At 43.7% G+C, this 18,801-nt stretch overlaps 1 protein-coding gene across 1 annotated transcript in view; it reads right to left on the reverse strand.

Annotated features, from left to right (window-relative positions):
• The window catches only part of LOC125227877 (T-box transcription factor TBX6-like), a 64,027-nt gene extending 45,834 nt beyond the window's left edge, over nt 1-18,193 (reverse strand). The window contains exon 1 of the mRNA XM_048132255.1: nt 17,999-18,193. Coding sequence (XP_047988212.1) covers nt 17,999-18,074 — 76 coding nt within the window. The 5' untranslated portion in view covers nt 18,075-18,193. The remainder of the gene's footprint in view (nt 1-17,998) is intronic.
• Between the last annotated feature and the right edge of the window lie 608 nt (nt 18,194-18,801).

The following is an 18,801-nucleotide window of genomic DNA, read 5'->3' on the forward strand; positions in this document are numbered from 1 at the left end:
GTATATAAATATTATATGTTAAATGAATATATTCACTGTTTTCGTTGGTAGTTTGTGAGAACTGAGTGAGCACATGTTAATGGCTGTATCTTTTGATTTATCTTTTTACAAATTCAGAGATTCGTTTTACAATTGTTTTAGAACTTTTACTAAATGATCAGCATATTTTTTTTTATTTTCGGAAGGTGCTCACTCAATCCACACACACACTCTTCTTCTTTAAAATACAAATATAATTATACTTATATATAATAATATATATATAGTGCGGTCAGTTTTTTGGACAAAGCGTAGGTATCCATTGTTCTCTTTTTTCATGACCAGGCCAAAGAAAACAGCAAAAAGTGAGCGTGCTAAAAATACAATTTTACTCAATAACTGTTAACAATCAATAAACAAATTAACTTTTTTTTTTTTTATATTATAGTAACATAATTCATAAAGTAGTAAGTAGTTACCTAATAATTTTCCAAATTGAAATAAATATATTTCGCAAATCTATTAGAGGTGAAACACATTAGTAGGAACAATGAAAATGGCACATCTGCGCGGTTAACTTTTTAGTCTATGATTGCGTCACCAAAATCGCGCAGCCTCGCTCCCGCTCGCGTGTTCGTAGAATATTCAGCTGTCAGCCGATAATATTTGTTTGTTAAATAATGTAGGTATACGTTTGTAGTAGTGTGCGTGACAAAAATGTCGTCTATTTCTATTAAACAGCTGCCAATGATCGAAATTCAAATTAGTTGAACAATTTCCATTGAAAAAAAAAAGTTTGTATGCAATGAATGCATCGGTCCGAATTGTGGATACTAGTTTTATCATCTTTTAGTAGATACAATTGAATGTAAAATTATTTATTTTGCCTGACACTCTTGAGTATTTTTTATGCCGTTATTTTAATTTTACAATATAATATTTGGAATATAGTGCTTATAATTATTAAATATAAAACATTTTTTAAATACTTTTTGATACAAAATCATACTTCATTGATTTGGAACAATGCTTTTTATCGGACCTACAGTCAACCAATTGGAACCCTAGGCCACTGTAGAACTATGTCATAGTAACGTTATAAATCAGATTGTAAGAAACCTCTTACTGCTTGTCATTTTGACATGGTTGTAGAGTGGCCTAGGGTTCCAATTGGTTGACTGTACATCCGACACTATCGGAAGCGTTTATCGGATGTAGGATGTCGATCTGACACCCGATATCGGATCGGATAATGTGAAAACGGCCTAAGCATTAACCGTTAGTGCGTTTTCACATTATCCGATCCGATATCGGATGTAGGACATTGGATAATGTATGGGTACATTGAAGCCGCCATCTTTGATTTTTGCCTTTGAAATCCTTCCGACATTTGCTACATGCACGACCGATGCGATGCATGCGAAATCAAACCTTATCGATATGGAAGTATGAGACGCGACGATTGCCGACTGGCTAGGATTTCCGAACGCACACGAATGCGCGCTCGGTCGCCGTCGCCGATTTGCGGCGGAGTGGGCCTAGACCTCGACGCGACGCCGCACTTGCGTCGCGCGAAGCGCAACAGCATTTTAAAATCTCCCCCCCGACCAAACCAAACCAAAACACACTACATTTTTGCATTTTTCCCCTCGCTAGGTCGGAAACACGCGTTTTGTCCTTCAATACCAGCAGGTAAAAACCCACTAGTGGATAAAGTAATTTGACCTTGAATATAGTCATATAGTGAATCTAGTGATGACGATATGTTTTACCACCTGTGGAACTCCTGGAAGCAGTGATAAACGCGTTTTTTGCGTTGTACTTTCCTCGCTATAGTGAGGGAAAATGTTGTTGTGTATCGTGGTTCAACTATAGAATACTTTCGCTTGCTCGTTTTTCAATTCCACACTCGCCGTTAAAATACAACTTTGCACTCTTGTATAACAAATAACTATGTATTTTATATTTTTGAATATATTTTTTCAGACTGGCACTTAAAAAGAGTTCAAACGTTTTTTTTTTTAAAAACCTAAATTTTTCAACAAAGGTTTTACTTTTCACTTTTCGACATCTATCAATGAGAAAGGACCTTTTGTAGTAAGAAACAATACGATTTTTAGGGTTCCGTACCAAAAAGGTACAACAGGAACCCTTATGGTGCGACTCTGTCCGTCTGTCTGTCCGTCTGTCACATTCCTAAATATCTCGAGAACTACTAATGCTATCAACTTGAAATTTGGAATAGTTGTGAACATTGTAAACCTCTACAAATAGAAAGTATAATTTTTTTAAATATATTAATTTTAATTGTAAAAAATGGCCAAAATGAAAGGGGGGCAAACTGTAAATTTCAAGTTACTAGGTCAAGTGGGGTATCGTTGGAAAGAGCTCAAATTGAACGTAAATAAACTATTTTTTATAATTTTTTTGTTGTGGAAAAAAAAGAATTTTGAAGGAAAATGTAAAAAAAAATACCGTTCCCCCCCTTATCTCCGAAGTTTACCAACGAAAAATTATGAAAATTTTAGTAAACATTGGTTTTATGCTATATATTACAGGAAAAATATAATCGTGTTTGTATTTTGAATACTTTTTTTTTTATTCACAAAAAACTTTTCAAATTTTTACTTTCAATTTACCCACCCTTGCGGATGTAGGTATATCGTACTTCAAATTAATAGGAGATGTTACGTAAACCATATTCTGTCCAATAAAGTAAAAACTGTTTAAATCGTTTAACATTATAAAGAATTATCCCTGAAAAACCAGGTCGCGCAAATTAGTTATCAAATTGACCGGGAGATGGCGCTATACACTATAATACTCATTAGTGCCTATACTTTTGTCTTCTAGTCAAGTGATTAGAGTTATATGAAAATATGAGATTATTTTTACTAGGTAGTTTGAAAGAAAGTTTGTACGGAACCCTCGGTGGGCGAGTCCGACTCGCACTTGGCCGGTTTTTTTATGTAAAAACGATAATGTAAAAACGGCCTAAGGGTTACCAAGGCTCGATCGGCGCGCCTAGTGGACGCCAGGCTTAAATTGTCTGGTCTTGGTGTTTTAATAATTTTATGTGTTTATAGTCGTAATTTATTTGCGAAGTATTAATTTTATATCTGTATTTTTAAATTACACTATGTTGTGGTACCGGGAAGCATATTTTAACTTAAAAGGACGTAATGACAACATTTCATACCATGTTTCAGAAAATAAATAGTTTCGGAGTTTAAATTAAGTTTGCAGTGTTTGCACAATTTTATGAATAAAAATATTACTCTCGAAAATGTTTTATCAAATACGTACTTTACATTTTGTTCATTATGTTTACTACATGTACATTCTTAGCTATTATACTTATGTATTTCTTACATAATAATATTCATTTCCATATTTCTAATTAACTACGCGCCTGCTTTAGAGTGCTTTAAATTTTAACAAATCAATGCATCCTTTGGTCGGGGGCTGGGGCCTTTCAACTCAAGGTCGCCGGCGCCGTGGTCGCGGGGCGCGGGGCGTGGGGCGCGGGGTGGGGCGCCGCGGATCTCGTTCATTCAATTCCGCTTGCATGTGTTGCGGACAGAGCGAGTATATTATACGTACGCGGCGAGCACACATACAAGCCGCACGGCAACGCCATCTAGTAATGTTCGACTTTAAACGTCCATGTGACGTTATAGGTTTAGTGCGTGAAAGCTAAAACAGATGTCGCAATATGTTGCAGTTTGATGACTATTTCGACGTAGGATACTGATAAGAGTTTTGTTGGCCACGCGTGGCTACTGGCGCCATCTAGCTCTTTGAGTGTGGATTAAATTTAGCCTACAGGTCTAGAATACTTAGGACGGCGCCCATTTTTAGTATGGGATTAGGTATCTGTACTAGTATTATTTGATCTGTGGCCGGACTATCGAACGTAGGTCCACTGTCTATGAGCGCTGGGCGCAGCGCAGACTGAACAGGGTGGCTAGCCGAATGGCACAATCGCTCACGAAACGCTCACGAAACGAAGCGTTAGTAGATATCTATCTCTATCGCGCTTGCGTATTGGCGCGACAGAGCCAGCGGCGTATCGCTTTCGTTTGGCGTCGGAGAAATGCCATTCGGCTACGGGGCCTGAGCAGTGAGCGGGCCCGTGTCAGCAGTGTATTTTATTCGAATTTTATGTGCTTTAAAATAGTACATTACGATACAAGTGCGTAAAAAAGGAAGTTCGAAACGAGTGGCGATAAATTAAAACACGACCGAAGGGAGTGTTTTAAATCTACACGAGTTACAAATTTCCTTTTCGCACGTGTATCGTACGACGTTTTTCAGTACAGATGAGCCTCCAAAGTTTCGACCTGGCATATAATGAACCACTTCTCGCACTAGTGCGTAAAAAAAACACCATCTGTACTGAAAAATATCTATCGACACAAATGTATGTCTTATATGTATTTTTTTTTAATATGGCAACAAGAAGTTCTGGTTTAGGATTATATCTCAATAAATGCAGGAATCGCAGGAATTACAATGAACGCCCCTTAAAGAGTAGTCTAATTATATTTTTTTTGTATGGGTACCTTTCCTTGTTAGTATAAAAGCCGGAGTTATTAAAAATAAAATGAAAATAAGAATGAAGATTCTTACAGAAAGAAAAAAGTAAACAATCAATTAATAAAAAATAAAAGAAACAAAAATAAAACTGCAAAAGCACGCCTCAGCCGAGGTTCGAACTCACACCGCTGGCGCGGCGTCCAGACGTCGAAACCGCTAGGCTACGAGCCCGTTGTAATAACTAGTTAATTTTGTGATCCTATTCACCAAAGTCAAGTGCTAGTACATATATCGTAAGGTCATCGCACTAGTGTTTCATATTTTTAGTTCACACTTAAATTTTAATATTTTACGCAGACAATCTCGTATCACCGTGCACATAATCAAAGGCTGTCAATACAAGTTACAAAAGTTGTAATTTCCTTACTTTTTAGGCACATTACTCCTTTGGTCAACTTATGTTAATTTGAATATTTTGAATTTTTATTATAAGAAAATATAAAGAATGAAATGTGAGACTAGTAATCAATCGTTATTTCTCTAGTCCGACCTCTCTACGTATTGAATTTGCTTCTAAAAATCAAATAGCTTGATCGCGCGCCCATCGCCATCGCATCGCGTCGCATCGCCGTCGCGGGCCGTCGCGGGCCGTCGCTTACGCAAGACGCTCCCATATGAACACAGCGGTTTGATCGCATCGCGTCGCATCGCGTCGCTTAACATTCGCATGTTCATCGCTAGTTCGTCGCGTCGCATCGCCGTCGCGTTCCGTCGCCCACCTAAGACAAGTCCATAGAGATAGAAGGTTTGATTTCGTCGCATCGCATCGCATCGCGTCGCCGTCGCGGGTTCGTCGCTCACGCAAGACGCGGCGTAAGGAGAAGCGATATATATCCAGAATGTTGCGAGAGGCCATTGAGATCAAGAAATATCCAAACTTTAATAGAGAGGATGGCTTTTGTTGCAGACCGCGTCCGCAACGCTTCCTATCGACGGCTCGAAGTGGAGAGAATGTGCTGGAGCTCGTGCGACTCACTCTTTCGTCCCGGGCCTGTACCTTGAGCTTCGATGTCGTCCTCAGCAATCAACCGTACCGATTATGATTTTGGATTAAACTAACTAAAAAACGAATCAAATCAAATGGTTTATATTTACAAAAATCAACGACTCTAATTTTAACGCGGTTATAAAAATACTCCTAAGCTAATATCCTAACTTGATCCTAACGAAACGCTCGGTACGGACGATACGTCGCGATGCTGTCGTTTTCTGCTGCTGCCGCTACCCGTCGTGGAGGGTGGCTGGCTGCTGGCTGTAGGCTGCTAGCTGCTGGCTGTAGGCTGCTGGCTGCTGGCTGTAGGCTGCTTGTAGTAGGCTGCTGGCTGCTGGTTTTCCTTGGAGGCTGCTGGTTCTTCTTGTTCCGGTCGAATTCGAATGTCCCATACTGAGCGATCGTTCCTTTTATACCCCTTTTCAGAATGCGCCTACGCTTCACGGAAAGAAACATTTCAATTTATTCGCCCAATCACGACTCGGCTGAGCGCGAGGCTCCGTGCGATAGAGAGGTAAATAATTGCGCCCGATAGGCGACGGATGGCGCGTCGTGATTGGTCGAACGCGTTACGGCGCTCGATTACGTGAATTTAACGCTATCATTTTTCGTTCAAATCCTAATTACTTATAAACTAATTAGGCTATCGCTTCGAAATTACGTAACAATGCACCTGACACTAGGGTCATTCACCTCGAGTGGAATGCACCTGTGTTTGTTTACGTTTTTACACAATAGAAGAGGTGATTAGCCGTCCGGGCCATACAATAGACTGGTTTCGCGGCTCGCCTTGAGCTCCATTGTTATCGATAACGGCATATTACTATGGAAATGTAGGTTATCGTGTTACGTAAGTTCCCAGCTACGTTTTAAAACTATTTACATCTTCATATGTCTTATAGTTATCGAGTTATTGGCTTGGATTCGAGTAATCCTAAGGCAATTTTCGGGTGAAAGGAAAATGATTTCGGAACTTTAAGGAAATATTTTTAGCCAATCAGAGGAGAGTTCGGTTTTCTCGCTCTAAGCCTCTCACGTTAGTGCTTATTGGCTATTAATCGTAGTCCAATGGACAGTCTGAGTTTAGATTGAACTTTGGACTCGGTTTCCGCGACTTGGGAAGGAAGGAATATGGGAATTGCCTGCTATCGAATACATCACATATGAGTCTTATTATCATACTTAATAATCGGAATTGACAAAATTAACTTAACTAACGCAGTTCTACCCGTTTCCTACCTACGAAATAATCTTTATTGCGAATACAGTCTTAATCGAATTCTTATGCTATTTTACATATATTTCGACGCGTCGCTAACATTTTGTCCCCGCAGTCGAAGACTCCTGGTGCATGGGTTGCGACGCGATGACCGCCAGCCTGCAGCTGGGCCTGCGTAGCGTCCCGTGTCTCGTTCTGATGTCAGCGGAGCGGACCCGTCCATCGGGTCCCGGGTAGGTAGTCTCGACGACGCCTCGGGGCCACACGCTGCGTGGACCATTGGGTTCAGCGACGATGACCACATCGCCTGGTTGAAGTTGCCGCCCTCCGTCGTGGGACGACTTCCTCGGTGCCAGTAGAGGAAAGTACTCTTTGGTCCAGCGCCGCCAAAAGTGGTCGGCAAGCGCTTGGGCCATCTTCCATTGCTTCTTCTCGTTCTCGTCGTAAACGCCAATCATCGGTAGGTTAGCGTTATGAAGAAGTAGAAAGTGTGCTGGAGTCAAACTTTCTTCGGAGTCTGGATCGACGTTGACATGTGTAAGTGGTCGTCGGTTGACGATATTCTCTATCTCGGCGAGTAGAGTTTCGAAAACTTCGGGTTTCGGTGCTCGTTCGTTGAAGGTGTAGGACATCGCTATCTTAACTGTCCTTATCATTCGCTCCCACGCGCCCCCGGCCGAAGGATTGCCAGGTGGGATGAATTTCCACTCCATTCGGTTCTGAGTGGCGTAAGTTTGCAGTACAGGCAGCCATTGCCGGTACGCCTCACGTAGTTCCGTCGCCGCCGCCCTGAAGCACGTCGCGTTATCGCTGTACATCGTCCTGGGCCATCCTCTTCTCGCGGCGAATCTTCGTAGTGATAGTAGCGCGCTGTCGGTTGAAAGACTGTGCACGCTTTCAAGGTGAATAGCGCGCGTCACTAGGCACGTGTATAGACACACCCAGCGTTTTTCTCTGCGCCGTCCGATCGTGACGAACATCGGTCCCATGTAGTCTTGTGCGGTGTGAGTGAAGGGACGTTGATACGCCTGTAGTCGCTCGGGCGGGAGATCGCCTAAGGGCTGCGCTCTCGGTGTTGCTCGTCGTAGTGTGCATAGCGCGCAGTTTCGAGCTACAGACTTCACGGTCGGCCGCAGATGTAGTATCCAATATTCTTGTCGCAGTTCGTTGATTACTGCTTCGTTGTGAATGTGCGCTGATCGTCGGTGAGCTCGCAGGATGAGTAGACGGGTGAACGGCTCGCGGCCATCCAGTATTATCGGTTGTAGCGCGGTGTACAATACTGGAGCGCTGCCCAGCCTCGTCTTCATGCGTAACACGCCGTCATCGCCTAGCTCGGGTGCCAGGTCGTATAATCGCGATTTGCGATCGATGAGCCTATTCTGGCTTAAGGCTCGAAGCTCTTCGGGAAAGCTTCGTCGTTGACTGTATTGCAACCACATGTGTTCTGCCTTTCTCAAATGTCTGACTTGTAGCTGCAAGGCTTTATTCTTCGTTCTCATTTTCTCGATGAATAGCAAGACGTTCGCTGTCGCGTTCAACAGTCTGTCGTAACTGCTAAATCGTCTCACGTCTGGCAGTACGCTCGAAGGGTCTGGCTTCGCTGAGATGATCGCCAGTGATGTCGCGGTTGACGGCCTCGCCTTCCTCTCAGGCAGGTCGTCTGTTCGATTCGATGTGTGACTAGGCCATGATGTCTCGGGTCCATAGAGAAAGCGCGGTCCTTCGTACCACTCGTCCTCGATGCGCACGCTCTGCGCTGGTTGACATCTCGTCGCTCGATCTGCGGGGTTCTGAGCGGTTGGTACATACCTCCACGCGTCTCTATCTGTTTTCTCGGCGATCTCCGCAAGTCGGTGTGACACGTACGGACGATAGTTTCGCGCGTCATCGCGAACCCATCCGAGAACAACCATGGAATCTGTCCAATACGTCACCTTTGTCACAGGATAACGCTGCTCGCGTAAAATTGTCTCCGCCAGCCGCACGCCGACGACTGCTGCGGTTAATTCGAGCCTGGGAACTGTCATTACCTTTAGCGGGCAAACTCGGCTTTTCGCTATAGCTAAGCTCACTTGCGTTTCCTCCTCGTCGTTCGATACTCGCCAATAGGCCGCCGCGCTGTAGGCCTCGGTCGATGCATCACTGAAAATATGCAGTTCTCTTCTAACTGCACCGGTGGGCGTGGCGTATCGTCGGGGTATTCGCAGCGCGGACACGTCGCTCAGTGCCCTCAGCCACCGGAAAAAGTCCTCCGCTTCCTCCGCCGGCAGCCGCTCGTCCCAGTCCGTGCCCTTTGTCCACACACGTTGGAATATGATCTTAGCGCTTATCATATACTGCGCTATGAGGCCTAATGGGTCGTAAACTGACATTACGGCACTCAAAAGTTCCCTTTTAGTGGGCGATCGCTCGTACCTTTTCACGTCGTCTGGCACTCGTAGCATTTTCGTGTTGTACCCCAGCGTATCCGTCTCTGGGTCCCACGTCATTCCGAGGACGGTCTGTTGCTTTTCTCCGAGATGAGAAGGTCCCGTCGCTCGCTCCTCCGGATCGATGTTTCGCATTAACAACTCGCTGTTGCTAGCGTAGCTGCGCAGCCGAAAGCTAGCCTCCGCGTGTGCTAGTCTCACCTGTGTCGCTGTTGATATGAGTTCCCGTTCTGTCTCATATGATGCCACATAATCGTCCATGTAGTGATTATTATGGATATCGTAGACCGCGTCCGGATAGCGATCCTTGTTGTCCGTCGCATTCCTATTCCGCACCGAGTGTGCGAGAAAAGGAGAAGAGATGTTACCGAAACATACCCGGTTTAGCTGGTACGTCCACGGTGTCACGTCACGCCGCGATCCCCTCCAGATGAAGAGCTGACTATGCCGATCCTCTCTTCGCAGCTGTATTTGAAGGAACATTTCCTGTATGTCCGCGGTGACGGCGAATTCCCACTCACGGAATCGAAGTAGTATCCCCAGCAGGCTCTGTAGTAAATCCGGTCCCGCGAGGATGAAATCGTTCAATGCACATCCCTGACTTTTCGCGGCGCAATCGAATACAGCGCGATACTTTCCTTTATTTAAATTGTAGACGCTGAAATGGGGCAGAAACCACATCCGATCTGACTGCGGTGGTTCCATGATGCGCTCTGCGTACCCCTTTTCCAGAAGCTTGTGTATCTGTGCTTGATACTCGTTGGCGAAGTCAGGATCTCTCGACATGCGGGCTTCTAGATTGCGTAATCTCGCCTTCGCCATGTTGAAACTCGGTGGCAGCTTTATGTCGTCGGCAGCCCATAGTTGGCCGACTTCGTATCTCTGTCCTACCTTTTTTACTGTTCGTTCGAATGTATCGATCGCTCGCTGGTCGTCGGGTCGAATGTTGTCCTTTGCCGTTATGCCAAGCGCCTCGACTGCCCAGTGTTTCTTGACCTGCTCCACGAGATCACTGTCGTCACTGTGGCAGTGCATCACGATCTGCTCGTTATTTGGTACATACCTCGGCATTCGCCCGAAGAAAACCCATCCTAACGAGGTTTTAACTGCGCACGGCTCGTCCTCGCCGCCCTGCCTCACCTCCGTCGGGTTCATAAGATGACTGAAGTCTCCGCCTATTAACATCTGCGGCACGCCCATGCCCGTGTAGCACTCGTCGCCCAAGTCCGCCAGATGTTCGTATTCCAATAGACGCTTCTTATTTAATGACTGCGAGCGTATCCCTAGTCCGTCTACCGTTTTTAGGGATATATCGTATGTCAAGCCGCCACGAGCGGGGCTTACTTTAGCCTTGACCGTCTGTGTCACTGAGCTAAGTTTCAACCGCTGAATACCTCTTATGCATAGCGGCTCGTCTTGACCGACCGCGCCGATCTCGTCCGCGACGTCCTGGTCGATCATTGACAAGGTGGATCCATCGTCAAGGAAAGCGAAGATATGCGCCGTTCCCTTTGGACCTGATACGGTTACGGGTAGTACCTTTAGCAGCACGCTGTAGTCCGGTGTTGACGACACGTACACGCGGGCGTCGTTCTCGTCGTCCGCAGCTCGCGGCTCCGTCGTGTCCGCTGGCTCGGCCGATGACGTCACTGCTGACGATGTAGGTACTGACCTGATTTCTTGTGTTAGCACCATAGCCGTATCCTCACGCACTTCCTGCGGCGAGTCCGCATGAAGCAGTCGATGGTGTACGTGAGGACAGCCTGCAACGCCGCACGCTTTGGCCTTGCATTGTGTTTTCATATGCTTCGCGTCGATACAGCGATAGCATATACGATTTAATTTCGCCCACTCCCATCTAGCGCCCACGGATTGGGCGGCTAACTTGCGGCAGTCCGGCGTCGGGTGACCGCCACCGCAGAACAGGCACGTCGTCGAACGGGATGTTGTGGCTTGACGTGTCGCGTACGTCACTTTCTGCACCTCGTGTTGACGTCCTGTGGGAGCTCTCGGCGGGTTGTGCGTTGCGGATATTTTCACGCGAGCGCCGGCTGCGCGCGCGTGCGGCACTGATAACGGCGCCTGCGCTCGCCTCGGGGCGGCGCGGGCGTGACAGAAGGACATCTCCTGTTCGCTCTCCTCCATGAGGAAATCCGCCAACTGCAGAATCTCCGGGTCCTTGCTGTCTCGATGTTTCTTCGCGTAGTCGCACCATCTGCTTCGAAGATGCGGCGACAACCTGTCCGTAACCTCTCTGATGAGCATGGGGTTATCGGCATAGTGCCTTCGATCGATATCCATAACTGTAGATACCACGTTCATTATTTTTATCGCGAAAGTGTTGAGGTCGTTCGCGGTAGGCCCCAACTGCGGCAACTTTCGCAGGTCGTCAATCGCCTTGTCTAACAATACCTCGCTGCGTCCAAACTGCTTTTTCAGTATTCTCACGATCATATCGGGTCTGGTGGCTGTCGATAACACGTGAGACACACACGTCTTTGCGTCCCCGCGTAAAGCCATCCTGAGCCGCGCCACGTTCTCGTAGTCAGTAAACTTATACCGCTTCGATGTCTCTGCGTAGGTATTGTAGAAACTTCTCCACTCGCTGACGTCTCCGTAGAAATGCGGCAGCTCGAATATATCCTTCGGGGCTGGACGGGCCGCCATCTGCATCCTCTCGAACAGGTGCAGCATGGACTCTGCTACAGTACCTTCGGTGGCGCGCGTGTGCGCCGTGTGCGGAGTACGCGCGTCCAGCTGTGGCGACGTCGATCGCTCGCGACGCGCCGGCGGCGTCGTCGATCGCCTGCGTCGCTCCGGTGGCGATATCGATCGCCTACGCGACTCCGACGGGGGCGATATCGATCGCCGATATACCTGGCGGTCCGGTGAGAGGCCTCGAATATGCCGCTCCGCCTGCGCAGGTCGTCTCGGAGTCTCGTACTTGGGTAGAGGTTCGTCGGTTAACCTCTTACAAATGGGTTTTGACGTCGCGTCTCGCGAGTTCTCTAGCCATTCGTCTAATCGATCTTGATTCGAATTTCGCACGCTACCAGCAGATTCGTGCTCGTCTGCGCTATCCGCATTAGCGCGGATCTGCAGTTTTCTGGCGTCTAGCCGTTTACGTACCATGTCCGCTTCTAGCTGCAACTCCCTCCGGGATATCTCCGCTAGCCGTTCGCTGGCCTCGAGCTCCGCCTGAGACAGCTGCGCTTCTATCACAGTGCGACTGCTCGCATGTGATCTGACGGACTGAGCTTTAATAATTGGTTTATTTACCTCCTTGGTAGTTTCCTGCAGCGACTTTCGTTTCTCGGTAGTTCTGTCTATGACGGCAGCCTTGGGATGTCTAGCTGGGATCGGCGTGGGTCTGGAACGACGCCGTAACCGCTTGGCTAAATCCCTTCGCCATAGCAATGTCGTGTCGTAGGACGGTGACCTCGGTGTCTCTACGGTTAATCCATACCTGAGCGTGCTGTTAGCTGTCGCCGCGCCCATCGGTTGCGCGCCGGCGACGCTAAGCCCTTCCGTTACGCCAGCGGGTCCGGAGGGAGGTGAGGGAGGGCGCGCCGCGTCGGCGCCCATCGCCCTCTCAGCGCTTGCGCGTGCGGCCTCTCGTTCGCGGGCCGCCGACGCGCCTTCGTCGAGTAGTTGCTGCCTCTCCTCTTCGCTCGTCACTGACGCAGCTCGGTTGGACCTGGACCTCGTCCTTACCATCCTGTCGTCGCTCATGACAGGTACGTCGCTGTAGACCCGTAGTCCGCACGAAGATCCGGCTCGAAGGACCAGAAACTGTTGCAGACCGCGTCCGCAACGCTTCCTATCGACGGCTCGAAGTGGAGAGAATGTGCTGGAGCTCGTGCGACTCACTCTTTCGTCCCGGGCCTGTACCTTGAGCTTCGATGTCGTCCTCAGCAATCAACCGTACCGATTATGATTTTGGATTAAACTAACTAAAAAACGAATCAAATCAAATGGTTTATATTTACAAAAATCAACGACTCTAATTTTAACGCGGTTATAAAAATACTCCTAAGCTAATATCCTAACTTGATCCTAACGAAACGCTCGGTACGGACGATACGTCGCGATGCTGTCGTTTTCTGCTGCTGCCGCTACCCGTCGTGGAGGGTGGCTGGCTGCTGGCTGTAGGCTGCTAGCTGCTGGCTGTAGGCTGCTGGCTGCTGGCTGTAGGCTGCTTGTAGTAGGCTGCTGGCTGCTGGTTTTCCTTGGAGGCTGCTGGTTCTTCTTGTTCCGGTCGAATTCGAATGTCCCATACTGAGCGATCGTTCCTTTTATACCCCTTTTCAGAATGCGCCTACGCTTCACGGAAAGAAACATTTCAATTTATTCGCCCAATCACGACTCGGCTGAGCGCGAGGCTCCGTGCGATAGAGAGGTAAATAATTGCGCCCGATAGGCGACGGATGGCGCGTCGTGATTGGTCGAACGCGTTACGGCGCTCGATTACGTGAATTTAACGCTATCATTTTTCGTTCAAATCCTAATTACTTATAAACTAATTAGGCTATCGCTTCGAAATTACGTAACAATGCACCTGACACTAGGGTCATTCACCTCGAGTGGAATGCACCTGTGTTTGTTTACGTTTTTACACAATAGAAGAGGTGATTAGCCGTCCGGGCCATACAATAGACTGGTTTCGCGGCTCGCCTTGAGCTCCATTGTTATCGATAACGGCATATTACTATGGAAATGTAGGTTATCGTGTTACGTAAGTTCCCAGCTACGTTTTAAAACTATTTACATCTTCATATGTCTTATAGTTATCGAGTTATTGGCTTGGATTCGAGTAATCCTAAGGCAATTTTCGGGTGAAAGGAAAATGATTTCGGAACTTTAAGGAAATATTTTTAGCCAATCAGAGGAGAGTTCGGTTTTCTCGCTCTAAGCCTCTCACGTTAGTGCTTATTGGCTATTAATCGTAGTCCAATGGACAGTCTGAGTTTAGATTGAACTTTGGACTCGGTTTCCGCGACTTGGGAAGGAAGGAATATGGGAATTGCCTGCTATCGAATACATCACATATGAGTCTTATTATCATACTTAATAATCGGAATTGACAAAATTAACTTAACTAACGCAGTTCTACCCGTTTCCTACCTACGAAATAATCTTTATTGCGAATACAGTCTTAATCGAATTCTTATGCTATTTTACATATATTTCGACGCGTCGCTAACAGCTTTACTTTACCACCGGCTTGGGATCCAGTAGTACATCTGATAATGGAACAAGCACGACGAAGGCTGTGAGGCATTTGTGTTGTATGGTGTTGGACATTTGCAGTTTGTTTCTTTGTCAATTTTGTGTAGATTAATTGGTTAATTATTTTTTAACAGAGTAATGGTAATTTTTTTTTTTTTTTTTTTTAATATTGTATAACTAGCTTTATTAATAGTGTGTGAACCTGCCTTAGAAATCTATATTATTTGTGGTCATGGTTCGTTAATATTTCTTGTAAGTGGGTAGCTTTTGCACATTTTATATATCTACTTTTGCGATAGTTGAGCGTTGCATTAATCCAAAAATAAAGAACCTTAATTACTTTATATTAGTAACGATGGAAAGCTTATTAGATTATTAACAAGTTTATTATCATCAAAATCTCTAGTTAATTTATGTTTTCGGTGCACCCACACATGTAACGAAATTATTTGGAGAAGTAGAAACTGTTGCTCCGGCAATTTATGCCTCTGTGACTGAGACGTCTGTATTCTCTAATAGGTGCCTTAGGGCCACTTGCACCAACGAAAATGGAGGGTTAACCCACCATTTTACATATATGGAATTTGACAGATGACAGCCCACAAGTGGTTGGTGCAAGTGGGCCTTAGGCTTTAGTCAAGTCTAAATTTAACGTTAAATAATACATATCTACGTACCTATTGGGGTAATAGTAGGTGCCAATTATAAAGCAAAAGAAAAAATATGCAAACTAGCACTAAAATCCATACTAATATACTAATATTATAAATGGGAAAGTGTGTCTGTTTGTTTGTCAGTCTTTCACGGCAAAACGCAGCGACGAATAGACGTGATTTTTTAAGTGGAGATAGTTGAAGGGATGAAGAGTGACATAGGCTACTTTTTGTCTCTTTCTAACGCGTGCGAAGCCGTGGGCAAAAGCTAGTACGTATATAGTTTAAAAATCTTATTAGCCGACGGTGAAATGAAGTGGCTAACTTGTTAAACACTACCCATTGTTCATATTCAAAGTCAAAAATCTATTTTTTTTACATACATGTAGTACAATATTTTACGATAAGTTGGGAATTGTTTAATGTTTACAAAATAACATGTGCCTGGTGGCACCGTTCTTTCTTAACTACATTGTTATATTTTTAATTAACGTGCAGTTATAGATTTGAACAATGTTTAAAAATAAACTAAAAAACCTATAAGATATGAATAAGCTATGCTAATTGTATGCTTAAATTTACAATAGTAAATGAGTCACCTTCACCCCATCACATAATTAGAATATAATATTAAATAAAACAGATACAAATAGGCAAACAATAAATAGTGACATATCTTGTTGCGTGATATCCGGCATACGCCAAAACATGTAGCTCATTAGTTTTGGCCGATTTAATGTGATATCTCTTAATAACGTACATGTTTTGTAATTACTCGTTTTAATATAAATAATAACCGTAGATCAAAGTGACAAGTCGCTATTTAGGTAGTGCCGTCTGTTACATACAATATAACTTGACTGTAGAATGTAGATAAAATAAAATATTTTTCCCCACACTAGCTCGGAAACACGAGTTTTGTCCTTTAATACCAGCGGGTAAAAACGCATTTTATCCACTAGTGGGTAAAGTAATTTGACCTGGAATCAAGTCAAATTAACTGCTTTAAAATTGATAAAAATAGGTGAATCTAGTAATAAAGATGATTTACCACCTGTGGAACTACTGGAAGCAGTGATAAACGCATTTTTTGCATTGTATAGTTTCCTCGCTATAGTGAGGGGAAAAGTTTTGTATTACACTCGGGTGCAAATGTATTTTACTTCTTCAGGATTCTATTCTCGAACCACTCGCTTCGCTCGTGGTTCAAATATAGAGTCCTTTCACTTGCTCGTTTTTCAATTCCACACTCGGCGTTAAAATACATCTTTGCCCCCTTGTATAACAAATAACTATTATACCATGCACGAAATAAAGCATCAGATAATTACAAGAAAAACATGGACAGAACTTATTTTTAAATCCAATATCTATTTAATAAGGCAGGTAGAAATATATAAAGTAACTGAGTTAACCGTGACGTCACTCAATTCGATAAATAAATTCCATATTAGCAAGACGTTCAAATTCGTTTTGACAGTTCTAAAAAGAATCTGATTTGACGAGGAGGCAAGTAGCCTATTACAATGGTGGTTTTGGCGGTTATAAGTTTTTAAGGTAGGTAGGTAGGTTAGGTTTCTAGGGTACATTGGGGTTATTTCGAATCACAGAAATGCTCGGGTAATTTCGAAAGGGGTATCTTGATATGATGGAAGTAATGGTGATTTTTATGTGACTTTCGAAATTATCTGTAGGTATCTGTTTTATTGATTATTTTAGGCTGGAGTTTGCTCTGCCATCTATTTCAGTATATATGTAAATACCTACCTACCTACTTAATAACTATCTAAAAGGTTTCAATGCTTTGAAAAGTATTACAACATATCGTTATAAGACTTATAAGTAATTATACATTTGTGTACAGCGATGTATAATTTCTATTATTCGGTGTACTGGCTTGTCTGTAATGCCGTGTAAATATATTGTTATTAATAAATAAATAAATTATAGGACAGGAGAAATTGTATCTCAGTTTGTTGGAAGATTTCGAAGTGCGTTGATGTCTTTTGTATGGTGGTGGGCTTTTTTTACAAAAATTGCATATTCTTTTTCAAGGAAATATGGGTACATAATAAAACATTAAACAATGGCCACATACATAAGCATACCTAAATAAAATTCAATTTTTTTTTTTATTTACCTACAATAACTTTGTTTTTTTTTCGTATTTTATTTGCAAAATAGTGCCACTGGAACGTAGTAGTTATCTGCCTACCCCTTTATGGGATACAGGCGTGATTATATGTATGTGTGTATGTATTTACAAAATAAGTAATTACAAAAATAAAATATTTAGGTAGGTAGGTAATATTAATACGTATTTAGCTAGTTTACTTTCAACAATATTTTTATTAAGATGAGTCCAAATAGTCTGCTAAGTAAATAATAATTAGGAGGACAGCAATAATTAAGTACTGATAGGTACTAACCAGTAACCACCCCAATTATACCTACCTAATTGGCGCCTGTTTTTAGACACATCATTAAAATCGTACTAAATATATTACCAGAGAATGACAGATAAGTGGGATCAACAACACAAACATTTTTTAACAAGAATAGAAGACTTTAAATTCTCGCGCTTTGTACACATATTTAAAGTCACACACAGGTCGAACGCGATTAATTAACATTATTTTTACCTTTTTTTTTTTTTTCGTTGGGGAAAAAAAAAAAAAGGTAAAAATAATGTTAATTAATCGCGTTCGACCTGTGTGTGACTTTAAATAAGAATAGAAGATTCAGACAGAACGAAACCCTCCAAGATAGTGGATTTATGTGGTTCTAACATTCACTTTTTTCATAAATTGACGCAACAAGGTTCCCAAAAGGATGATTTTCAAGTATTTACTTATTTTTCCTTGTTTAAGATAGGTAAATAAACATAACAACTTACGCAAGCCATTCAGCGACGCATGCAGCATTTGTTGCCTCAGCAAATACTCTCCAAGGTGTGCCTGATCCATCATCATCGTGAATATAACACAGTCCAGTCACTTCACAATATCATAACTAAAATCCAATCAAAAAGTCCAAAAACTTGTTAAATACACGCGCGGTTAAGAATTTGACGAAGAAGACGTCTCGACGAAACGGCAGATGCGTTTGAACTGAATTGTTTTGTAAACTCGGGCGGCGCGAGCGCATCGCCACGCCCCTTCGCTCTGATTGGCCGACGGCCGACCAATGGCGGGAGAGCATAGAGCCTTCGTAGCATTGGAGCGCTTTCCCGAAGCTTTCCGACCACCTTCGTTTGACAGGTGAATGTGATTGACACTAGCTTTGATTCGATGCGTAGGCGCTAGCTTTTGTTTTATTGAATTTAATCTCGTTATTATTGAGGGGATCTTTGTCGGAAGTTGTAGATGCAATGAATCGATTCATGAATATGTACGACGCTCTGGTACCTTCTCCATCAATTTAACTCCATATGTAGGAGTAAATGATTCTTTCTACAGTTATTACTACCTACCTAGGTCACACAGGCACAGTTTTTCCATTAGTTACTTACTTACATATTACATACCTACCTACCAATTTATTTTTAATTGCTTATGACATGTATCTATGAACTATTAAAAAATAATTTGCGCCAGTACAGTTGTTTAAATACACGTATTAGGTGCACCTATTTAAATATACGTATTAGGTACTTATACTTATATTTTCCCAAAATTACCTACTTAATTGGATTATTAA

This window comes from Leguminivora glycinivorella, chromosome 7 (assembly GCF_023078275.1).
Source record: "Leguminivora glycinivorella isolate SPB_JAAS2020 chromosome 7, LegGlyc_1.1, whole genome shotgun sequence".
Classification (NCBI taxonomy): domain Eukaryota; kingdom Metazoa; phylum Arthropoda; class Insecta; order Lepidoptera; family Tortricidae; genus Leguminivora; species Leguminivora glycinivorella.